This window comes from Bombina bombina, chromosome 2 (assembly GCF_027579735.1).
Source record: "Bombina bombina isolate aBomBom1 chromosome 2, aBomBom1.pri, whole genome shotgun sequence".
NCBI lineage: Eukaryota > Metazoa > Chordata > Amphibia > Anura > Bombinatoridae > Bombina > Bombina bombina.
Window position 1 is genome coordinate 357,921,566 of NC_069500.1, and position 22,762 is coordinate 357,944,327.

The 22,762-nt window shown below is 37.7% G+C and overlaps 1 protein-coding gene across 1 annotated transcript in view; it reads left to right on the forward strand.

The window, feature by feature from the left end:
- The window catches only part of LRRC43 (leucine rich repeat containing 43), a 258,073-nt gene that overhangs the window by 106,684 nt on the left and 128,627 nt on the right, over nucleotides 1–22,762 (forward strand). The window contains exon 7 of the mRNA XM_053699766.1: nucleotides 8,906–9,020. Within this exon, the coding sequence (XP_053555741.1) occupies nucleotides 8,906–9,020 (115 nt within the window). The remainder of the gene's footprint in view (nucleotides 1–8,905; nucleotides 9,021–22,762) is intronic.

Consider the following 22,762-nt stretch of genomic DNA (forward strand, 5'->3'; position numbering starts at 1 on the left):
TTATTGTAAAATTGTCAACATAATAACACTAAAATGAGATTCTCCTCTTATTTTATCATTATATCCCAGAAATTTTTTCAATGACTGTGGAGAAGGACATGGCCATAGTTGGTGTTTTGTTTGATACCTCTTATCCCATTCAGACTTACTATATATATATATTAGAAGCACTCAACCTGGGAACAAACAATAGCATAATAGCTTGTTCTATGGCTTGTTACCACCCTAGGAGCAGCCTATTTTTGAACAGCATGTACCTTTCAAAGAGAAGAGCTTTCCTGTAGTATATCAGTCTGATCCTGAGTAAACAGTGCAGTCCAGTCCTGAAATACCAGACAATCCCTCTCTGAACAAGAGAAACAGCAAAACCCCAGATGTACGTTTTGACCTAGTGTGGGCCTGGATCCTGAAATTCAAGCAGAATAACCCGATACTTGTATATGACTCCTGTTCCTGAAGCAGTGTCTGCTGTACCTACCTGGTATCTTGTGACTGTCTCACCAACAGTACCTGTTGGGTATCCTGAGCCTGCTAAGAAACCTGTGTCTATTATACCAGTGACAGCCTTCTTCAAATCAGCTGTGCCTGCTATACCTACTTGGTATCTTGTGACAGTCTCACCAACAGTATTATATATATATATATATATATATATATATATATATATATATATATATATATATATATATATAAAGGTATTCTGTACCTTTTACTATTCTTATCAAACACCAGTGTATTGTGAACTTTGTTTCTGCTAAAGACTTCCTTCTGTTCTTTTTCTTTGCAATCAGTAAAGCTTTCAAGAAATACTTTCTCTTTTGTTCTGTGTATCTGTTCCTGCATTCTGAGTTCCACATCAAATCCCTCACAAATAACTTGTACTATGGCTAGTTACCACCCTAGGAGCAGCCTCTTTTTGCTCTTATTTATTTACTATATATATATATATATATATATATATATATATATATGTTAAATTGTAACTGACCCTTGATAGTTGGCTTAGAGTAAAGCATTTTTGAAATTTGCAAGTGCAGAGGGATACACCAAGGGGGAATATCTCTGACCCATCACATTAGACAATGCACGCATTTCAAACCTTTGGACTAAAATGTTACCAGCACACTTTGTGTAGCAGTTTCCACAATACTATTTTATTACATGAAAGCCTCATCTCTTGTGTCAGTAATTACATTAGCATCTTCATATCTAAAAATGTGCTGCGATTTTCAAGGCCTGCCTGATCAATTTTAAGTGTTGTGCATTCTTCATAAATAAACTGCAGATACCACTTTTAGATTTATATGGAGCATATTGCCTTATTCTCCAGCATTAGTGGGTATTGTCTGAATTGTAGAGCTCAACTGGTGAGATGTTTTATATCCATATTAAGCATTTTTTGGACAAGTTCCAATTTTGTTATAGCTAAGAAACGTTTTCCCTTCAATCAAACTTGACCTTACAAATGGCTGTGATGCAGCAGCCGAGAAGGTCATACTGACCAGATAAATGCATCTAATCGTAATTAGGCCACAATTTATTAAGGAGCTGCCCACAATATCCCAGCCAGGGAATATATGAGTATATAAGGAGCCTCCAAAAAAGGCCTAGTCCTTGAAGAGCAAGGATGATTCGAGGCTCGCCAATTTGCCAACAGATGGTAGGATTTGGGGCATTTTACCTTCTACAGTGCACAATATAATTAAAAGATTCAAGGAATCCGGTCAAATCTCGGTATGTAAAGTGCAAGGCTGAAAACCACTTCTGAATGCGCATGATCTCCGATCCCTCAGACGTCACTGTCTCAAAAACTGTCACGAGTCTGTAATGGATATCCTGACATGGGCTAAAGGAATACTTTGGAAAACCTTTGTCAGTCAACACCATTTGCCGCTGCATCCACAGGTGCAAGTTAAGGCTTTACTATGCAAAGCAGAAGCCATACATTAACACTGTCCAGAAGCGCTGCCGACTTCTCTGGGCTCGGTCTCATCTGAGATGGACAGTAGCACAGTGAAATCATGTTTTTTGTTTCAATGTTTCAAATATTATTTTAGAAAAAACAGCCGTCGTGTTCTCCGGACCAAAGAGGAAAAGGACCATCCAAGCTGTTATCAGCGTCAGGTCCAAAAGCCAGTGTCTGTGATGGTATGGGGGTGTGTCAGTGCCCATGGCATGGGTAACTTGCACATCTGTGAGGGCACCATTAATGTAGAAAGATTTGTATACATTTTGGAGAAACATATGCTGCCACCCAGACGTCGTCTTTTCCAGGGACGTCCCTGCATTTTCCAGCAGGACAATGCCAAACCACATTCTGCCCAGATAACAAGCGCATGGTTGCTTAAGCAGAGAGTGTGGGTGCTTGCATGGCCTGTCTGCAGTCCTGACCTGTCTCCAATTGAGAATGTGCAACACATTATGAAGTGCAAAATAAGGCAACAAAGTCCTGTACAGTTGCGCAGCTGAAGACATGCATAATGGATGAATGGGGAAAATTCAGCCTGCTAAACTTAACCAACTGGTGTCTTCAGTACCTAAACGCTTAATACAGGTGGACCTCGGTTTACGCCAGTTCAATTTGCACCGTTTCAGAATAACAACCATTTTTTTCAGTCATGGGACTGCTATTTAAATGCATTAAAAATCAGTGCACTAATTAAAATAGCCAGTAGGTGGAGCTGTCCGCTTGTGTTTCAGCAAAGTTAAGCAAGTTTAACAGCCTGAAATTGATATGTGTACACAGATCAGACCAGACCTATCGAGTAACAAGCTCTAGCAGGCACTTCCCTTTTATATTCCTGTCCAGCAGCTTGAAGAGAGGGTGCCTAACTGCCTATTAATCACTGCAGATTGAAATGCATAGAATAGGTGCAGAACCAATATTATCTAACATGCTAACAATGCAGAGAACTGATTGTAGAAAAATGCAAGTAAAAAAATGTTTTTGTTCATTAAACTTAGTTTGATGATGATGCGATCTGTTGTGTAATTATTTTATTAGGTGATGTTTAGCAAATGTTTTTGTTCATTAAACTTAGTTTGATGATGATACAATCTATATTATTAGGTTTATAATGCTGTTTAGTATTTCAAGTCTTCATTTCAAACCTTTAAAAATAAACTTCCCATTGACTTACATTATAAACTGGGTTTCAATTTACAACCTAACCCCCGGCGTAACTGAGGGCTACCTGTTCGCGTTATTAAAAGAAAAGGTGATGTTACACAGTGGTAAACAGTTGACTGTCCCAACTTTTTTGGAGTGTGTTGCAGTCATCAGATTTGAAATTAGTGTATATTTTCAAAAATACATTAAATTCAGGGGGCGGAGCCTACAGCTGTAGCAGCAGGACGTATTTTGTGGGAGCTCCTGGTTCTATTATAGAGCTTTATGTGATATTTTATTGTTTTCCAGCAAAAAAATATATAATTCTATGATTAGAGACCAGCAGACTGCTATTGGATTCAAGAAATTGATAATCCTGGGGGAAACTTCCAGGTTTGACATCTCTGCCTAAGCTCTACAGTTAGGCCACGCGGCTGTTGCATCCCTATGGTGTCTGGCAGTTCGTAGAGCCGGGGCTATCGCATATTCCCCACCCTAGGAGACTGGGGTTACGAGCAGTACTACTTACTGCTACTACTGCAAATCATTACTAAGAAGAGCATTTCTACTATAAAAGTCTACACCTCACCCACCTCTAGATAGGAACCATCCATTCTGCTAATAAGGTTTTAACGCACCTCAGCCACAGGGATCTGGCTCTGAGTATGGAGGCCATAGACAGATGGGAACGCAGAATGACACGGCTTGTGGAGGACCACTATCGAGCCCTGGAGACCGAGCTTTGCAGTCTCATAACTTCAAAACCAACGGAAAGCATCTTACCCATAGCAGCAAGCGGGTTAGTAGAGAAACATGGTGGTAGACAAATGCCACCAATGATAAATCACAGACGGAAAGATCTTGTGACCAGGGAAGCCCCGGTGCATGCCCTGAGAACGCTCCCAAATCAAGAGCTGATCATACAACAAGACGAGACAACTATGGAGGCTTTATCTGATCTTGTGCAGAAGACTGCTACCGCATCTGACTATCACCGCACTGCAACGATCGCCCTCAAGAATCCCAAGGGGGACTCTGCTGAATTTGCAAAACCAGCCCTCCTTAAGCCAGAAGACATGGGTAAGGTCAGTCGCCCACTCCCGACTCCAGCCAGTACTAAGGTCTTAGTAGCATGGGAGTTACATTTTACTCCTAGGAAGTGGAAATATACAAAATTTGGTCAATCGCCAGAATATCTTAGATGGCCGTGGCAACACCCGGAGCCCTTGTACCCGGCAAATCTAACAACTGATCTACCACGTTGTCCACAGTCGCTACCTCTAGATCTCTCTTTTGAATGGCCTACAACATCGAGGACCCTCTGGGAGTATGGTTTCTGGCTCCAGAGATTAGCTTTCTTAGTTGACCGCATTACCGAGGGAACCTGGCTATTGCTGAGATCTGCCGCAGGGGTTCATTTCAGGGCTGGAATCGGCTGAATGTCTACTACAACACACAGATATCCGCAGTAGAAATGGTACAGTAAAATATTACAATATGGCACAAACTGATATAACAAACGGTTACCCATTATGCTACCTCTCTACTGCTACCTTTATATTTCATTACTCAAGAGCAAGTAATCAATTCTTAATCTCCCTTTGTATGGAATAATGATGGCAACTTAGCCTGATGTTTAGAGGACTTCGTTTTTGCATGTTAGGTTAAATTTCTGATTGTATATTCACAATAGATTATTGATATGTAGCTGCCTACATGCTGTTTACATCTGTCCCCCATACCATGTCTCTGTGTTACTATTTTTCACCCCTATAGAGGTTCAAATGTATACATCCTTTTGCGTTCTCCTTGGTTATAGATTAGTACCTACTTAGTTTTTAATTTTTAATGTGTGTCTTTCCACTTCATTGGGAGGATGTGACCCGTTTTCAAACACTAGTGGAGAGTAGGATGTTAAGACATGGAAATGGAGAGTCTCATGTAGTTGTCCCTTGGAATGTTTGTATTACTTTAGAATGGGGGGTTAGTCTGTTCTCTCTTAATATTTCCTCTGCCTTTGGTTAGCTTGAATTTTTATGTGACAGCACGCGCAGGTTTGTTAATATGCCAATATTCATCATGTGACCAGTGCTAATCCCTTTGTAATGAGCTATGCAGTAACCAATTTTAACTTGCCTAACGTTCAAGGGGTATCTAAAGTCCCCTATATCAATATATTTGTCTCATAGCTTTTATGCTTTTCCCCCTTATTGATACTACTGCAATGGAGACGATATTGTTCAAATATTCCTCAGATAATGTTCAAAGTATATTTAATCTCCCCCATATGTAGGTATATATTTCTATTCTAATTCTTTTGTTTTCCCCTTCACTAATACTCCCTGCTAGATCCCTGGACAGATGATGGTATAAACATGCTAATGTACATAGATACCAGGTCTCTCCACCAGATGGCGATGGCATTTTAGACTTTACTAATGAAACAATAGCTACGTAGCCCTTTGAAATGTAAGTTGTGCAGATTCTCATTAGACATGCATCCATTCTCCCACGCAGCCCTCCCTGTAACTTAATATTAATTAAAGTGAATTAATCCCTGGGCGCTATCCTTACAAGTGGCTCAATAGCAAATTGTACCTGTTTTAGTAACCTCTCATACTTCAGTGTTAGTTATTTATGTTTCTAAATCATATTTCGGATCCAAGAGTGGCCCTTTTCATTGCTTTCCCTTCTCCCCAGTATCCCCAATATGACTTACTAATTTTCTAGGGGGTCCAAGAGTGGCCTCCATATACCTATAGGGATAAACGTTGTGTCGTTATTTTACCTTTTTCTAATGGGGACTCACTATATTAGAAAACATGAGGTTGACTTTGTATCTCTAGATATTAATTGGTTTCCTTTTGTAGCATGACTTTATCTAGAGATTTTGTGGATGTCAATGTTATTATATTATTCTATTTTCTATTCTTTTTCCAGTATTGATGTAATTTATGCTTGTATTTACATGTCTTGCAAATTATTGCCTAATTGTCATGTAGTGTATTTCACCTCAATAAAAATATTATTATTAAAAAAAAAAAAAAAATACATTAAATTCACAAAGTAAAACATCCAATAATGTGTTAATAACGTGTTTTCAATATAGTATAGGGTGAATTGAATTTAAAATGTCTCTCTTTGTTAGTTATTTAGCATTTTCCATACTGTCCCAAATTTTTCGGAATTGGGGTTGTACATATGTATACATATTTAGATATGTATATCTGTGTATCTCAATGTTAAAGTTCTTTGCCTGCTTTTTTTTTTCTTCCAACACCTGACATCTCATATCTTTGAGCCCTTATAACATTTGTGTACAATATTATTTATTTTTTTAAATAATTTTTATGGGATGGTGTTATTATGAGTGTAACTGTAAACAGTTAACCAGAGCTCTGAGGAGGAGGTAATCACTTTAGCGTAAATCGCGATTGTGCTCAAGTGATTGCATTTACTTTCAACTCATAATACCTGCCGTAAACCCTATGAGCGCAAACACCCATGATAAACCCCTTATGGCTCGCACGCAAACATTTGCGCTCCACTCGTAATCTGTCCCTTTATGATTTTTTTAAACAATGTTTTTAGACCTTAATGACAGAGGACGTGCCAGGCACGTCCTACAAGAAACGGTCCTTAATGACCAAGGACGTACCTGGCACGTCCTCAGGGGTTTGAAGCGCTGTAAGCGATCGTGATTGCTTTCAGTCACTTTCAGGGTATTGCAGTGATGCCTCGATATTAAGACATCCTGCAATACCCTTTTTTTAGCCACTGATGCAGAGCCACTGGCGGGTGGGAGCCATAGCAGGGAGGCGGGTGAGCGGCCCATCGCTGGAGGGAGTTCTGGATCCTGTACCTGAGTGTGCGGGAGCGCATGCGCTATTAAATGCTATAGTAACTGTCTATGAAACAGAGGGAGGGGGGAATAAGGCCTAATTAGTGTTCGGAAAGGTATCTGGGAGGGGGGTACAGTGTTGAGGGGGGCAGCTACACTACAGAAAATAGGGTCTTTTTATTTATTTCGAAATAAAAATAAAGCACATTTCCAGCAAACTGGGTAGTGGCAGACAGCTGCCAGTACCCAAGATGGCGGCATATAGGTAGAGGGGGAGATCAGGGAGGTTGGGGGCTGAGGGGGGATTCAACACTGCAGAATAATATATATTTTAAAAAATATATATTAAAAAATGAAAAGCCTTTTATTTTAGTACTGGCAGACTTTCTGCCAGTACTTAAGATGGCGATGACAATTGTGAGGTGGGGGAGGGAAGGGACCTGTCTGAGGGGGGGGTCATGGAGGGATTAGGGGGTGGGAGGTGTCAGTTGGGAGGCTGATCTCTACATTAAAGCTAAAATTAACCCTACAAGCTACCTAATTAACACCTTAACTGCTGGGCATAATACAAGTGTGGTGCGCAGCAGCATTTAGCGGCCTTCTAATTACCAGAAAGCAATACCAAAGCCATATATGTCTGCTATTTCTGAACAAAGGAGATCCCAGAGAAGCATTTACAACCATTTGTGCTATCATTGCACAAGCTGTTTGAAAATCATTTCAGTGAGAAACCTAAATTGTGTGAAAAAGTTAAGGATTTTTTTTATTTGATCGCATTTGGCGGTGAAATGGTGGCATGAAAAATACTAAAATGGGCCTAGATCAATACTTTGGGTTGTCTACTAATAAAATATATATACTTGTAAAGGGTTATTCAGGGATTCCTGACAGATATCAGTGTTACAATGTAACTATCGCTAATTTTGAAAAAAAAATGCTTTGGAAATAGCAAAGTGCTACTTGTACTTATTGCCCTATAACTTGCAAAAAAAAAAGTAAAGAGCATGTAAATATTGGGTATTTCTAAACTCGGGACAAAATTTAGAAACTATTTAGTATGGGTGTTTTTTGGTGGTTGTAGATGTGTAACAGATTTTGGGGGTCGAAGTTGGAAAAAGTGTTTTTTCAATTTTTTCATCATATTTGATCATTTTTTTACAGTAAATTATAAGATATTATGAACATAATGGTATCTTTAGAAAGTCCATTTAATGGCGAGAAAAACGCTATATAATATTTGTGGGTACAGTAAATAAGTAGGAGAAAAATTACAGCTAAACACAAACACTGCAGGAAGGTAAAAATAGCCATGGTCCTTAACGGTAAGAAAATTGAAAAGTGGTCTGGTCACTAAGGGGTTAATTTTCTTGTTATTCATAATCATCCTGTTCAAACACCAACAACAAAATACATGTCAGGCTACAGGTGTTAATTTGTCAATACATTAATTACAAAAATAAATAAAAATAAATGACAGAAATAATTATTGGTTGCTTTGCAAGAAGGAAGTATTTTTGTGTGTGTTTTATTTCTTTTTATTGATAGGGAAAAGAAAATACATACTTACAAGTTAAGAGCATGTAAATACAAGAGGGATAATAAACATTTTGACAATGATGTACTATACATAATCATATACATGTGGAACAAGAGTATACCCGATAAGTAAAGTGATACATCTAGAAGGAAGTATTTTTTAATTATACTACAAATGTCTGGTTTAAGTTTTAAACATTTAAATAAACTTTACTAATGTAAAGTATAAGTATTGCAGTAAACATAAGGGTTCTGATTTAACCATCTTTCTATATTTGTAGATGTTTCCATAGACTTAAACTTTCCTCAAAGGCTCATTAGACTCTTAATATAATACATCAACATTCCATATATAGGTTTGTGGTAATCCCTAAACTCTATAATTTCTTGCACAGCTATATTTTATTTTCTATTTTCAGGCAACTCTTTCCAAGCAGCTTCATCTGACACATAGGGATGGGAGCCAAGAAATGGAGGCAGCAAGCTCTGTGTGTAAACAACTCCCTATTGACCGATCCCATACTGGTCACAATGGTAACTAGTGTAACTATGTATTTTTCAGGCAATTTATCATTAGCTTGTAGTACTGTGATTACAATCCTGTCCTAAACAAAGACAAACACTACAAATTTCAGTTGGATGATTATGGCAAATAATGTAGTCATATACCAAACTACAGTATGATTTTCTTTTTAAGAATCCTGGAAAAAACTACTAGCTTTTATCAGAATATGGGTTGTGAATATTTTTAATTATTTTAGGCTGCTGAAAGTTAGTTTGGGATACATTTTACCTACATATTTTGTCTATGTTTGCATGCCTGTTGTAACACCTACTTTTGATTTTGTGATTTACTGATTTTAAATATAAGCCTAATGTTATTTATAGATAAAGGGCCAGATTACAAGTGGAGCGCTAAATATCGCTTTCATAAAATCGATATTAGCACTCCACTGTGTAATACCGGCACACGCTAATGTGTGCTGGTATTACAAGTTTTCAGCAATGCAAATGCGTCCTCGTTTCCATAGGCTCCAGAACCTAAGTGCAGCAAATGGGGTAAGTAGTGCAGTACATTTGCCTGTTTGCCGGCGTGCGATAATTTAGAGCTCCTCTTGTAATCTAGCCCTAATTGTGTTGTAGTACGGTTTGGGTCCTACAGTCAAGAATTTGCGTTTCTAGGTTGCTTATATTTGTTAGCAACTGTTTAGATCATTTTATCTTGTAGCTAATATGGAAATCCAGTAGTAAAATGATTGCATTTTTGCAATACAAATCCATTATAAAACTGGGTTGGTGATGTTAAGAGGCTTTGTTTTTCAATTAATATTTAATCTATTGTCCCTTCTTAATTGATTTAAACAGGCTATATAATGCAAATGTTGTACTATTTTGCTAAAACAGTTGTCCAACAATATGATGGCTGTTTGCGCGCGCGCCCACTGCTGTCCAAAAATCAGCTGAGTTGTGACGTACTGGCCGGGTAAATGCTAGAAAGAAAGTGGAGCGCATGTGCGGTGCATATTCATCATCAGACAGCTGACGTTCGCTAGTCTGATGAATTTGCTGGTGTGTTAGAACACAGGTGTTACACATAGCTTTTATAGTGTAAGGTCAGGTTGCCATATCAACAAACTTGTTGGATGGAAGCATTAACACCCCGTTAACTTACACATACATGAAAAGACTGACTGCACGCACTGCACAAAATATTTCAGTGAAAACCTGGTACTAAAATGGAGCTGTATACTACTTTTAGCTGTCAGCAACTTAAGTAGCTTACAGCTTAATTTTAATGACTCAATGGAAATGAGCCCTTAGTTATGTTGGGGGAACTCTGATCATATTAGAATCTTTCTAAAAGTTGGGGTTAAATGTTTAACCCTTTCTTTGCTGTGGTTTCTATTGTTTGTGAGCCATACTGTTTTTTTCTTACTGTTTCTGCCTTTCCCAGATACATAAGCTTCTATCCATACTTATTTTCTTCATAATCTACTATGGAGCAAATTGGTGCAGCTTAGATCTCTGGACCATCATCTGATCCTTTGGAATGGCGATCCACTAGTAATTTAATCCTTTCCCACTTGTGATAACTTTGTGATAACTTTGTTAGGATAATGAGTTATGAGTCCCTGCTCAGCTGTGTATCTCATCTGCTGAGTCTATGTCTGCCCAATGGTCTACAGTTTACCACGGCTACAGTCAAGGGGGTTCTAATAAACTATCCAATATGTAAAGAATATAATAATATATTCACACCTCCAATAGTAAATTGATGGCTGTTATGCCTCCAGCAGTTAAATACAGACACATGCAAGGGGTGGAGACAGATGATCCTTCTTTGGCTTTTGCTCCTCAGGAATATCCTTTAGGAGCAACTTTTTAAAATTCCCCATAGACAAAAGGGGTACTTTTGAATCCAAAGCTTCCCCTTCTGAGCATGGATTTTCTGAAACACAGGGCCCTGCCATTGATACAAGCTTTGGAAGTAGAGGGTTCTTCTACTACAAGCAAGCAACCAGTTGGAAACTATATTTCAGTTTTCTTCTTCAAATATAAAAGGTATTGGAAACTATTCCTAAGGTGGATGGAGCTATAGCCACATTTGCTAGGCTGACTACAATTCTTTTAGAGCATAGTACCTCTTTCAAGGATCCCTTGGAGAGAAAACTCAAAGGCTTTCACAAATGATCATTCCAGCTTGCAGACTTTGTTTAGGCCCACTGTCAGTGTAGCCTGTGTAGCTGCAGCTACTGTGATCTGTTGTGATAACCTTTTACAGCTCATTTCTGGGGAAGTCTTTCTGAAAGAGATTCAAGATTACTTCAAGATCCTAAGGACTGCAAACAGCTTTATATGTGATGCAGCAGTGTGCATTAATGCAAAAAGCACTACTTTGGATGCTTTGGCAAGGTGAGCTTTATGGCTCAAGTCTTGGTCCGCAGACATGCTCTCTAAATGCGAACTATTACCTCTTCACTTTCGGGGTAAAATACTGTTTGGGCTAGGACTGGATGCAATCACTGGAGGAAGAAACTACAAGATAAAAAGCCTAAGGGGCAAGATAGATTTGGAGCACATTTTTCCATGTGGCTTCCCCCAAAACTTATTGGAAGCCTACCTCAGCATGGTCTAAAGTCAGTTTCTAGTAGGTGGCTGTAACACACTTGTTACTTTTGTAAAGAGTTGTGTTTGTTGCTCTTTTGTATATTGTCTCTGATACTATTTCTGTGTAAAAGAGATCAAATACGGTGAGCTTATTGTTCAAAAATTAGTTGATATTATCAGAAACTTGATAGCATGTTCTGAGTAATATGCCTTTTCTGAACTAAAGAGGTTTTGTAGCGTGATCATATATATAAAGAGCTATAGTTTTGATAGCGAGTTTAACTTCAGTTAGATAAATTGTATCTTAGATATTATCCTCTGAGTCTCCGTTCATCCATTCATCTTCACACACTCACACACCAAAATAAAAGTTATATTTACAATATCCTTTAAGCGGTATTACACTTAACTTTCAGTCAGCTTGAAATAATTGGTGATTCAGTTCAACATACATCTGTGAAGCTGAGAGCAGTTTTATGCAGTAAATTGTAGGCACAGTTCATATGCATGAAATACAGTCAGGGTGCAATTTACCTTAATCCGATTCAAACCGATGCTGTAGGAAAAACAGGAGAGAGCGTCTTACCTGGAAGAGACTCGAGCGGTTAGTGAGACCGCGGCGTGTGAGCGTGACTTACTTCCGGTTATCGCTGAAGCGAGGAGACAAACAAACAGTGAGTTCAAACTAATAACTTGTAAGATAGACTTCTGTAGAAATAAGATAAACAACTTGTCTTGATTGTAGTCCAGATAGAAGAGAATCAGAAGTTAAAGTTGAGATAACAACTTCTTGCTTTGACCTGAAAAGGAAAATAACCTGCGAGTATAAGCAGGATAGAGAAGTGTGCTTGACATACACTTCAATTAACAGGCAATTTGTAAGTGGAAAGGTGAGCTTTAAATAGGGGTGAGCAGTTGATGGGAGGTTCTTACTTAAAGAGATATTACATCTCCCCCCCGTTAAGGGAGCACCCCTGGAGAACCTGGATGAGGTTTGGAAGGATAGCGACAATGGAAACGTTTAACAAGTTCAGATGCATGAACCGCAGACTGAGGTTGCCAGGAATTCTCCTCAGGACCATAACCTCTCCATTGTATCAGATATTCCAATCTTCTCCTCCTGATTCGAGAATCCAATATCTTTTCCACTTCAAATTCCTCTTGGTCATCAAGAAATGTAGGGGGTGGAGGAGTTAGTTTTAATCTTTCATGATCTGATATATAAGGTTTTATAAGAGAGACATGAAATGTATTGTGTATTCGATAATGTGTTGGTAGGTGAAGTCTCACTGCGTTAGGATTTATGATTTTGTCAATAATGAAAGGTCCTATAAATTGGTTAGCTAACTTTTTACTTGGTGTCTGCAACCGTAAGTGCTTTGTGGATAAAAGGACTTGGTCACCTATTTTATAGTCAGGTGTTTGTCGTCATCTTTGATCATAGTCTTTAGTCTGTCTTGTAAATTATTTGCAAAAGTGGTAGCGCTCGGGGAATTAACTGTTGTGTTAGTGATTGTTATGGAGCTAGGGTGGTATCCATAAGTGGCAAAAAATTGAGTCATTTTTATTAAGGAAGAGATGGAATTATTGTATGCAAATTCTGCCATAGGAAGGAGAGTGACCCAGTCATCCTGTAAGTGCGTAATGTAGCATCTAAGATATTGTTCTAATGTTTGGTTGAGACGCTCTGTTAACCCATTAGTCTGAGGGTGAAACGCTGTTGAATACCTTGCATCTATTTTTAACAACTTACATATAGATCTCCAAAATGCGGAGGTAAATTGAGTGCCCCGGTCACTTATTATGGTTGTTGGTAAACCATGTAATCTGACTATAGAACTGATGAAAGTCTTAGCGGTTATCATAGCAGTGGGTAGAGCTTTAAGTGGAGTAAAATGTGCTAGTTTGGTCAACTGATCAACTACTACAAATATCGTATTATATTGTTGAGATGGAGGTAACTCAACAATGAAATTCATGGATATGATTGACCATGGTCTATCAGGAATAGGTAGGGAGGTTAGGTATCCAATGGGTTTCTTGTGTTCTAACTTGTTCCTTGCACATATATCACATCCTGTTATGTAATCTGTTATGACCTTTTCCATCTGTGGCCACCAAAAATAACGTCGGGTCAATTCGGTGGTCTTTTGAATTCCGGTATGACCTGATAGCATGTTATCATGTGTGTATGATAATATGAGTTTACGTAAATTTTGTGGGATATAAAGTCTTCCTTTATGATAAAGTAAACCTGTGGTTTCATCTTTAATGCAATCTTGAGGTATGGTTATCTCTGTTGTTAAAGCTGAAAGTATCTCTTTCTCTAGGTTTGTGAGTGATCCTAAGAATTTTTCTTCTGGTATTACTGGTGTTGGTTCAATTGCTGTTAGGTTATTTTCGTATTGTCGTGACAAAGCGTCTGCTTTGGCATTGGCTGTTCCAGGCCGGTAGGTTATCTGAAAGTTGAATCGGTCCATAAATAAAGCCCATCGAACCTGACGAGATGAGAGGGTCTTATTAGTTTTCAGATATTGTAAATTTTTATGATCAGTATATACCAAAAATGGTTCTTTGGTTCCTTCTAATAAGTGTCTCCAATGTTCTAGAGCACGTTTTATCGCTAATAATTCCTTATCACCGACACTATAATTTCTTTCTGCAGGTAGGAAAGTCTTAGAGTAGTAAGCGATAGGATGGATCTGTTTTGTTATGATGTTTTGCTGTGACAATACAGCACCATTCCCTGAATTAGATGCATCCACTTCTTGAATAAATGTTTGGTTATAGTCCGGTAGAGCTAAGACAGGCGCGGTAGTGAAAAGGTCTTTTAGCTTAATAAAAGCTTCTTGAGTCTCGTTGTTCCAAAGAAATTTCCGTTTATTACTAGTTAATTGAGTGAGTGGTTTTACCACTGAAGAGAAATCTTTGATAAATTTCCTATAAAAATTTGCAAACCCCAGAAATTTCTGGAGTGTGCGTAGAGTTGTGGGCCTGGGCCAATTGATAATTGCTTGGATCTTTTATGGATCCATTTCAATCTTATTGGGCTTTAGAATATAACCTAAGAATTTAATTTCAGACACATGGAAAATACATTTTTCTAATTTAGCGTAGAGTTTGTTTTGTCTCAACCTTGTCAAGACCCACCGAACATGTTTTTCATGGTCTTTTAAATTCTTTGAGTAAATTAGGATATCATCCAGATAGATGATTACACAGACATCAGTGAGGTCATGGAAAATTTCATTTATGAAATGCTGAAATGTTGATGGAGCATTGCATAATCCAAACGGCATAATGTTGTACTGGTATAAGCCGTATCTGGTGCGAAATGCGGTCTTCCATTCATCACCCTTTTTTATACGGATTAAATTGTAAGCCCCTTTTAAGTCGAGTTTCGTAAAAATCGTGGCACCAGTTAGTCTTTCCAGTAATTCAGGAATTAAAGGTAAGGGGTACCGATTTTTTATCGTTATTTTGTTTAAAGCTCGATAATCAATAATAGGGCGTAATGTTCCATCTTTGTTTTTAACGAAAAACATCCCAGCAGCTGCTGGTGAAGTAGAGTGAGATATGAATCCCTTTCTGAGGTTTTCATCTAAATACGTTCGTAGATCTTGTAATTCTTTTTGATTCATTGGGAATATTTTCCCATGTGGTATCTGTGAGTCTGGTATAATATCTATTGGACAATCAAATGTCCTATGGGGAGGCAAATTTTCTGCTTCCCTTAAATCGAATACATCTCCCAGATCCTGATAAACCAATGGTACACTCTGTTCCATTTTAGCTATGTTACAGTGAGGGTAACAGGTGGTTTTACAATAACTAGAAGTAAGGAGTACAGTGTCTTGACTCCAATCTATTTCAGGGTTATGTGTCTTCAACCAAGTATACCCTAATATAATTGAATGGTTAGCTATAGGTAATATATCAAAAGATAAATATTCCGTATGTCCCCCGATAGTACTTATTAAGAGTGGTATGGTATGGTGAGTGATTGGTCCCTGTTTTACTAAGGTTCCATCAATTAATTTTACAAAAACTGGGTTTGCTTTGCACACTGTGGGAATTTTATTTTGAACAACAAAATCAGTATTAATATATACACCCGTCGCCCCAGAGTCAAGTAATCCTTCAGTCTGTAGATGGTGTTGATCCCACTGTAAGGAGAGAGGTATAGTTAACTGTTGTGTCTTAATAGTTTTATGTAACTGTTTTATGTGATGTATCTTACCCTTCTTTTGTTTGGATAATAAAGGACAAGTACTAACGGAATGTTCTTTGTGTGCGCAGTACAGGCAGAGGTTAGATAATCTTCTCCTTATTTTTTCTTCTGGGGTAAGTGGTCCCCTAATAGTCCCGATCTCCATAGGTACAGGGTTGGTGAGGGATTTTTCTTGTGAGGTTTGTGCAGGATATGATCGTCTTGGAACACTGTCACTCGCCATTCTTTCTGCCTTTCTCTCCCTTAGACGTCTGTCCAAAGTAATACATAATTTAGTGAGCCCTGATAAAGTATCAGGCATTTCTAGACGTGATAATTCATCTTTTAATCCTTCAGATAAGCCTAACCTAAATTGGTTTCTGAGGCTTATCTGGTTCCACTGGGAATCTGAGGCCCACATCTGGAAGTCCGTTATGTATTCCTCAACGGTCCTCTTCCCTTGTCTTAAGGCACGTAATTTGGATTCTGCATTAATCTGAGTATCAGCGTCCTCATATAAGGTGGACATGGCAGAAAAAAATTCCTGTAAGGAATTCATTATAGGATCATTTGCCTCAAATAATCTGTTGGCCCAGGTCCTGGGTTCACCCACTAAGTAAGATATGGTGGTACAGACTTGTATTCTCTCGGTATGATAGGTTCTGGGTTTGAGAGAGTAAAGTAAGTTACAAGCATTTCTAAAATCTCTGAAAGTAGCACGTTTTCCAGAAAATGGAGTTGGAGGCTGAATCTGAGGCTCAGGTAACTCCAGCTCTTTAGGGTTTAAACATTCTTTAATCAATGCTTTTAATGCAGTGTTCTCTGTTTGTACTTCAGTTAAACCATGGGCGAGGTAGTCTAATTTTTTGTTAATGTTGGTAATTTTATTCTGAACCTCTTGTGCATCCATGGTGGAACTGTTACTTAGCAGAGTTTGAGGCCTGTTAATTCTGTAACACACTTGTTACTTTTGTAAAGAGTTGTGTTTGTTGCTCTTTTGTATATTGTCTCTGATACTATTTCTGTGTAAAAGAGATCAAATACGGTGAGCTTATTGTTCAAAAATTAGTTGATATTATCAGAAACTTGATAGCATGTTCTGAGTAATATGCCTTTTCTGAACTAAAGAGGTTTTGTAGCGTGATCATATATATAAAGAGCTATAGTTTTGATAGCGAGTTTAACTTCAGTTAGATAAATTGTATCTTAGATATTATCCTCTGAGTCTCCGTTCATCCATTCATCTTCACACACTCACACACCAAAATAAAAGTTATATTTACAATATCCTTTAAGCGGTATTACACTTAACTTTCAGTCAGCTTGAAATAATTGGTGATTCAGTTCAACATACATCTGTGAAGCTGAGAGCAGTTTTATGCGGTAAATTGTAGGCACAGTTCATATGCATGAAATACAGTCAGGGTGCAATTTACCTTAATCCGATTCAAACCGATGCTGTAGGAAAAACAGAAGAGAGCGTCTTACCTGGAAGAGACTCGAGCGGTTAGTGAGACCGCGGTGTGTGAGCGTGACTTACTTCCGGTTATCGCTGAAGCGAGGAGACAAACAAACAGTGAGTTCAAACTAATAACTTGTAAGATAGACTTCTGTAGAAATAAGATAAACAACTTGTCTTGATTGTAGTCCAGATAGAAGAGAATCAGAAGTTAAAGTTGAGATAACAACTTCTTGCTTTGACCTGAAAAGGAAAATAACCTGCGAGTATAAGCAGGATAGAGAAGTGTGCTTGACATACACTTCAATTAACAGGCAATTTGTAAGTGGAAAGGTGAGCTTTAAATAGGGGTGAGCAGTTGATGGGAGGTTCTTACTTAAAGAGATATTACAGTGGCAGATTTATTTTTTTCAGGAGGCTTGGAAGAGGTCTATTCAAGATCCTCCGGTGTTGTAAATAATTTCTCAACAGTATTGACCAAGCTTTCAATTAAAACCTTCAAAATGAAGATTCCTCCTTTTTGTAGTTCCTTGAGATCCCTTAAAGGACAAAGCTTTACTTGCTTGTGTGAAGGACTTGGAAAGTTTTTCCAGATTCAGAAATTCATTTAGGATTTTACTTCAATCTCTTTATAGTACTAAAGAAGGAAAGTACATTTTGGCCTATCTTGTATCACAAAACTTAAATAAATTCCTGAAAGTTCCCACTTTCAAGATGGAGATGAATTGCACTTTTCTTCCTTTAGTGCAGGAGGGTCAGTTTATGTCTCCCGTAGATAGATGCTTATTTGCATATCCCCATTCACAAGGATCATGTCATTATCATTTTGTGGTGCTTCTATTTGGTCTGGCAAAAGCACACAAAGTATATACCAAGGTTCTAGGAGTATTGTTGACTGTGGTACAAGCTCAGGACATCTCTGTAGTTGGACGATATTTTGGTCCAGTCTCTCTCTCTTTAATTGGCTGCAATACACACACAAGCGGTGTTTCAATTGTTTCACAGTCATGGTTGCGAAGTTAGTCTTCACAGAGCATTTTAATCCTCAGACCCATGTGTCTTTTCTAGAGTCTTTAATTGACTCAGTGACTATTTGACTGCCTGGGACAGACCAGCGCAGACAGACTGCAACAGGCCTGTTCTAAACTTTAAATCCTCTTCCGTTGCTCAGTGCATCAAATGCAGTCCCATTTGCTAGATTTCATCTTCACCAATTTAATTGCAGATGCTGCATTAATGGAATGGAGACCACGTGGATCAATCTCAGAAGATCCTCTTAGATCATAAGACAAGATTAACATGGTGGTAGACTCACCAATCCCTTCGCTGCAGCCAGCATGGGTGATCACCATAGACACCAGTCTGCAAGGTTGAGGTGCTGTCTTGGGTTCTCAGAAAGTGCAGTGAGTTTGGTCTCCTTGGAAGGGGAAGTTACCAATAAACATTCTGGAATTCAATCTTCAGGGCTTGACTTCATGCAGGAACTCTTTGTTCTATTCCAGTCCAACTATGTGACAGCAGAGGCTTACATCAATCATCATGGTAGAATGCACAGTTCCTTTGGGATAAAGGAAGTATCCCACATTAATAATTGGGCTCAACGTCATCATTGCAGGTTCCCAGCTATTCACATTCCACTTCACATTCCAGGTGTGACAAATTGGGAGGCAGGTTTTTTCAGTCACCAAAGCCTCTACCTGGTGAGTTGTCTCTGAACCAGGAGGTTTTCAACTATCAAGTGGTACGTTGGAGCTTGCCAGAGATAGATGTCATGGCAAACAAAAAATCTGCCATGTATTTGAGCTGTTACATAGTCATAATGACTTTCTAATTGTTACAATAAGTGTTTTTTTTTTACCTGAATAAGCATAGTTTTGGAAAAGTGAAAAAAGTCACACTATCCGCTAGATCCAAATGGGTATCTGGGGCAAATGACATATGTACAAAGTTTAGACTGGATCCATCTCCTATGGGACTATCACAAAAAATAAAAAGTTACTTGAACAAACTGACATATTGTATATCTTAACTTTAACATTAATAAGAGAAAGCTGTGCTGTCACTATATTATGTAAACTGACATATTGGTTAAGGAAAATAACTAAAGAACAGGTAAACCTCTCAGCCCAACAAGTAATTTTCCTCCTCCAAAAACACACAACCCTTAAATATGATACTTTCATCACTGTAGTGTTACTGCTAGCAAGACAAACAATCTAAAGGGCTGGTCAGCTGATACAACTCTGTCTTTTCATCAATTACTTAAAAATATCCATACCCAAATGTTAATAGAACCGGCTGATGTAAAATGCGACTCCAAACAAAGAATAGAGCAGTGGAAAAATGGAATGGAAAGCTTACCTGCTATATTTACCTGTAAATGTCAAAGACAGAGTCCTTTACCCATTTAGAAATATTTATATCTACTAAATGAAAGTTTACAAGGTAATTGGTGCTTCTTAGAGCAGCCTACATATGCTAGTTTCTACTCTGATACTGCCCCCTATTACCCTACACCTAACTGCATTACTCATGGGCAAATAACTGTAAGCCTGATTGACAAGATTATTTGGTTTAAAATCTGAGCTATGATTAATTGTTTTGTTCGGCTTGACTTTATTGGTTTGTTTAATTATTTTTTTTATTTTTTTAGTTTATAGTGGGTTTTTTTATGCTAATAGAAGAAAAAAAGGTCTTTAGTGTAATGCTCTCTTACTTAAACCTAACAAACCATCCTATATATAATTTGTAAATGTCATGATGGTTATATTAATTATCTCTATGAGAAGGTTTACCTCTTCTCCACGTCAATGTATCTATATTGTCATGATATACTTTTCCTTCTATTTTCTTTTTGTAATTTTATCTGACGATAATGTGTACACTTTAGCCCCTTTGAATAAATAAAGTGTTTTTTTTAACTTGCTACTCATTTTGCAATGAAGATTTTTTTGCTGTTGTTTAACAATAGTGCAGTTTGGATCACCATGTTTGTCAGTACTTTGCAAGCATTGCTACTTGTTAAGAGTCACGGCAAGGGAGTGGGCATTCAGGTGAAACCCTGTGGAGTGGCTGTCTTCTTTCTTATAGATCTGATGGCCTCTCACTTAAAACACAAGCTGTCCTGAAATTGTGGCAGGTCTCAAAATTCTCAGGTAGATCTAAGCGATGCCCTATTAGTTCCCTGGTTGTTAAACCTGATTTACATCTTTTCTCTATTTGGTTTGCTATCACAGGGTGATAGCCATAATCAAATTTAGAACATTTTTTAATTATTTAATCATGGTTTAACAGGATTTGTTTTGCAGATCTGAATCCTCTTTCTCAAAGGCGTTTCTTTCATCAGGAACTCAACATTTGACAGCCTGGTGATTATATGCCTAGTGCTGTCTCAAAGAGGTTTATCCGATACTTTGATTCAAGCCATGAAATTTGTCACCAGGTATATATATCATAAAGTTTATCCTGGTGTGCTAATAAATTTTGATTTTTTTCTACAATTCCTAGTACTCAGTTTCCCGCAGGATGGTCTGAAGAAAGACTTGCCTGCAGGTTCTCTCACAGGTCCAATTTTGGTAAAAAGAAGATTGCCAAGGGTACTGATATCCAGATCTTTTTTCAGGTTTGATCAGAATCAAAATCAGTTATTTGACCAGTTACTCTGCTGTGGAATCTTTATCTGGTTTTGAGGGATTGAATCCATGGATTTTTCTCTTGGCAATATCTTTAGCCAGAAAAGTTTCTGGGCTTTTGGCTTTATCTTGAACTCAGAACTAGCTATTCGTTTTTTCCTAAGGAGGTTTCTATGGATACTATGAACAAAGAGATGGTGGTCCTTCTTTATCTCCAGCGCCTAAGAATTACAAGTATTATTATTATACTTTATTTATAAAGCACTGTCCATGGGTATAAAAGATAAAACTAGTGACTTCTTTACAGCCTGGATGCCTAAAGAGACTTAAAAGTCTATGTTGAAGCAACAGGCTTTCTTCTTCTGCTCTTTTTTTTTTTTGGACCTCATAAGGGTCATAAAGCTACTGCGGTCACTGCCACTAATAAAAAAAAATAATGTATGAATGAAACAACAGGGCTCTGTAGTTTCTTTCCAGAAATGTATCTAAACCTAGTTGTAATATTCTACTGTATATTTGGCAATCCCCATCCCCTTTGTTAAATGGCATTTGAAGTAATCAAAATCTCATTTTTTTCTTTCCAGAGGAAAGTTAAAAAATTAAAACAATATTGTTTTTTCATTAGAGGAGTTGAAGCATCTGTTACGGGCACAGAAACCTAGGCAGAAGATTCATTTTTAAGAGATACATTTTCCTGGTCAGTGACAGACTGTCAGATGTCCAGTGAGAGAGATCAGTCTTAATCTGCTATATCACTGGGGTAGATTTGTATTTGTACAATTTATGAGGATTGGTGGAAGTGTGAATCGCTAAATAAGTAAAGTAATTCATACTCTTGTAAAGGATAGGAGTGTATGAATAGCTTTATGGATAAATTGTATTTCTGACTTTGACATGTAGTTATTGAGTTCCCAGATCAATCCCAGGAAGATATTTTGCAGGTATATAGTTAGGGGCTCTAATGCAAGGTTAAATAGCAGTGGGGATTGGGGACATCCTGATCGCATACCACGCTGAAAATGAACAGTAGGAGAATACCTATTGTTTAAGGAATATGAAACCCAAAAAAATTTCTTTTGTGATTCAGACTGGGCATGCATTTTTTAAAAAGTTTCCAATTTACTTCTATTATCAAATTTGCTTCATTCCCTTGATATTTTCTGTTGAAGAGATATCTAGGTAGGCTCTAGACTGAGAACTACGTGGCAGGAAATAGTGCTGCCATCTAGTGCAAGACCGCTGCCGTATAGTGCTCCAGACACGTGTATACTCCCGAGCTTATGTCCCTGCTTTTAAATAGAAAATACCAAGAGAACAAGGCAAATTTGATAATAGAAGAAATTTAGAAAATGCGGTGGGTATTAAAATTATACATCTATATTGTATTTCCTTCTCTGCATTAACATTATTAAAAACAATTTTATAAAAACAAATGGAATACTTAGTTTATCATTACAACAGTATCAGGAGGAAGCTGCTATAATACAGCAATGTCAAACCAGACTCAAAACTCGTAAACACAACTGTAGCAGTTTTTATTGTTTGTTTATTATCTGTGTAATTTAGTGCAGTAAAGAGTTTATTTTATATATTTTTTATGGTATTATTTGTTTCCAAATTATTAATTGTAATTTGTATTGCGCCATTTCTGTGTACAACACTGTCACATTTGTTTTAATACAATACAGAGATGTACTTTCCAAAATTCCTTTCCTTATCTTTTCATATACTGGCTCTCTTTACACTTTGACCCACACTTTTCTATAGCCCCACGTTCCTCTTGGCTTTTTTTCCTCCCTACCTTTCTATTTCTCCTACAAAACAAATTAATATACAGAAATCATGTATCAGACATGAACATTTATAA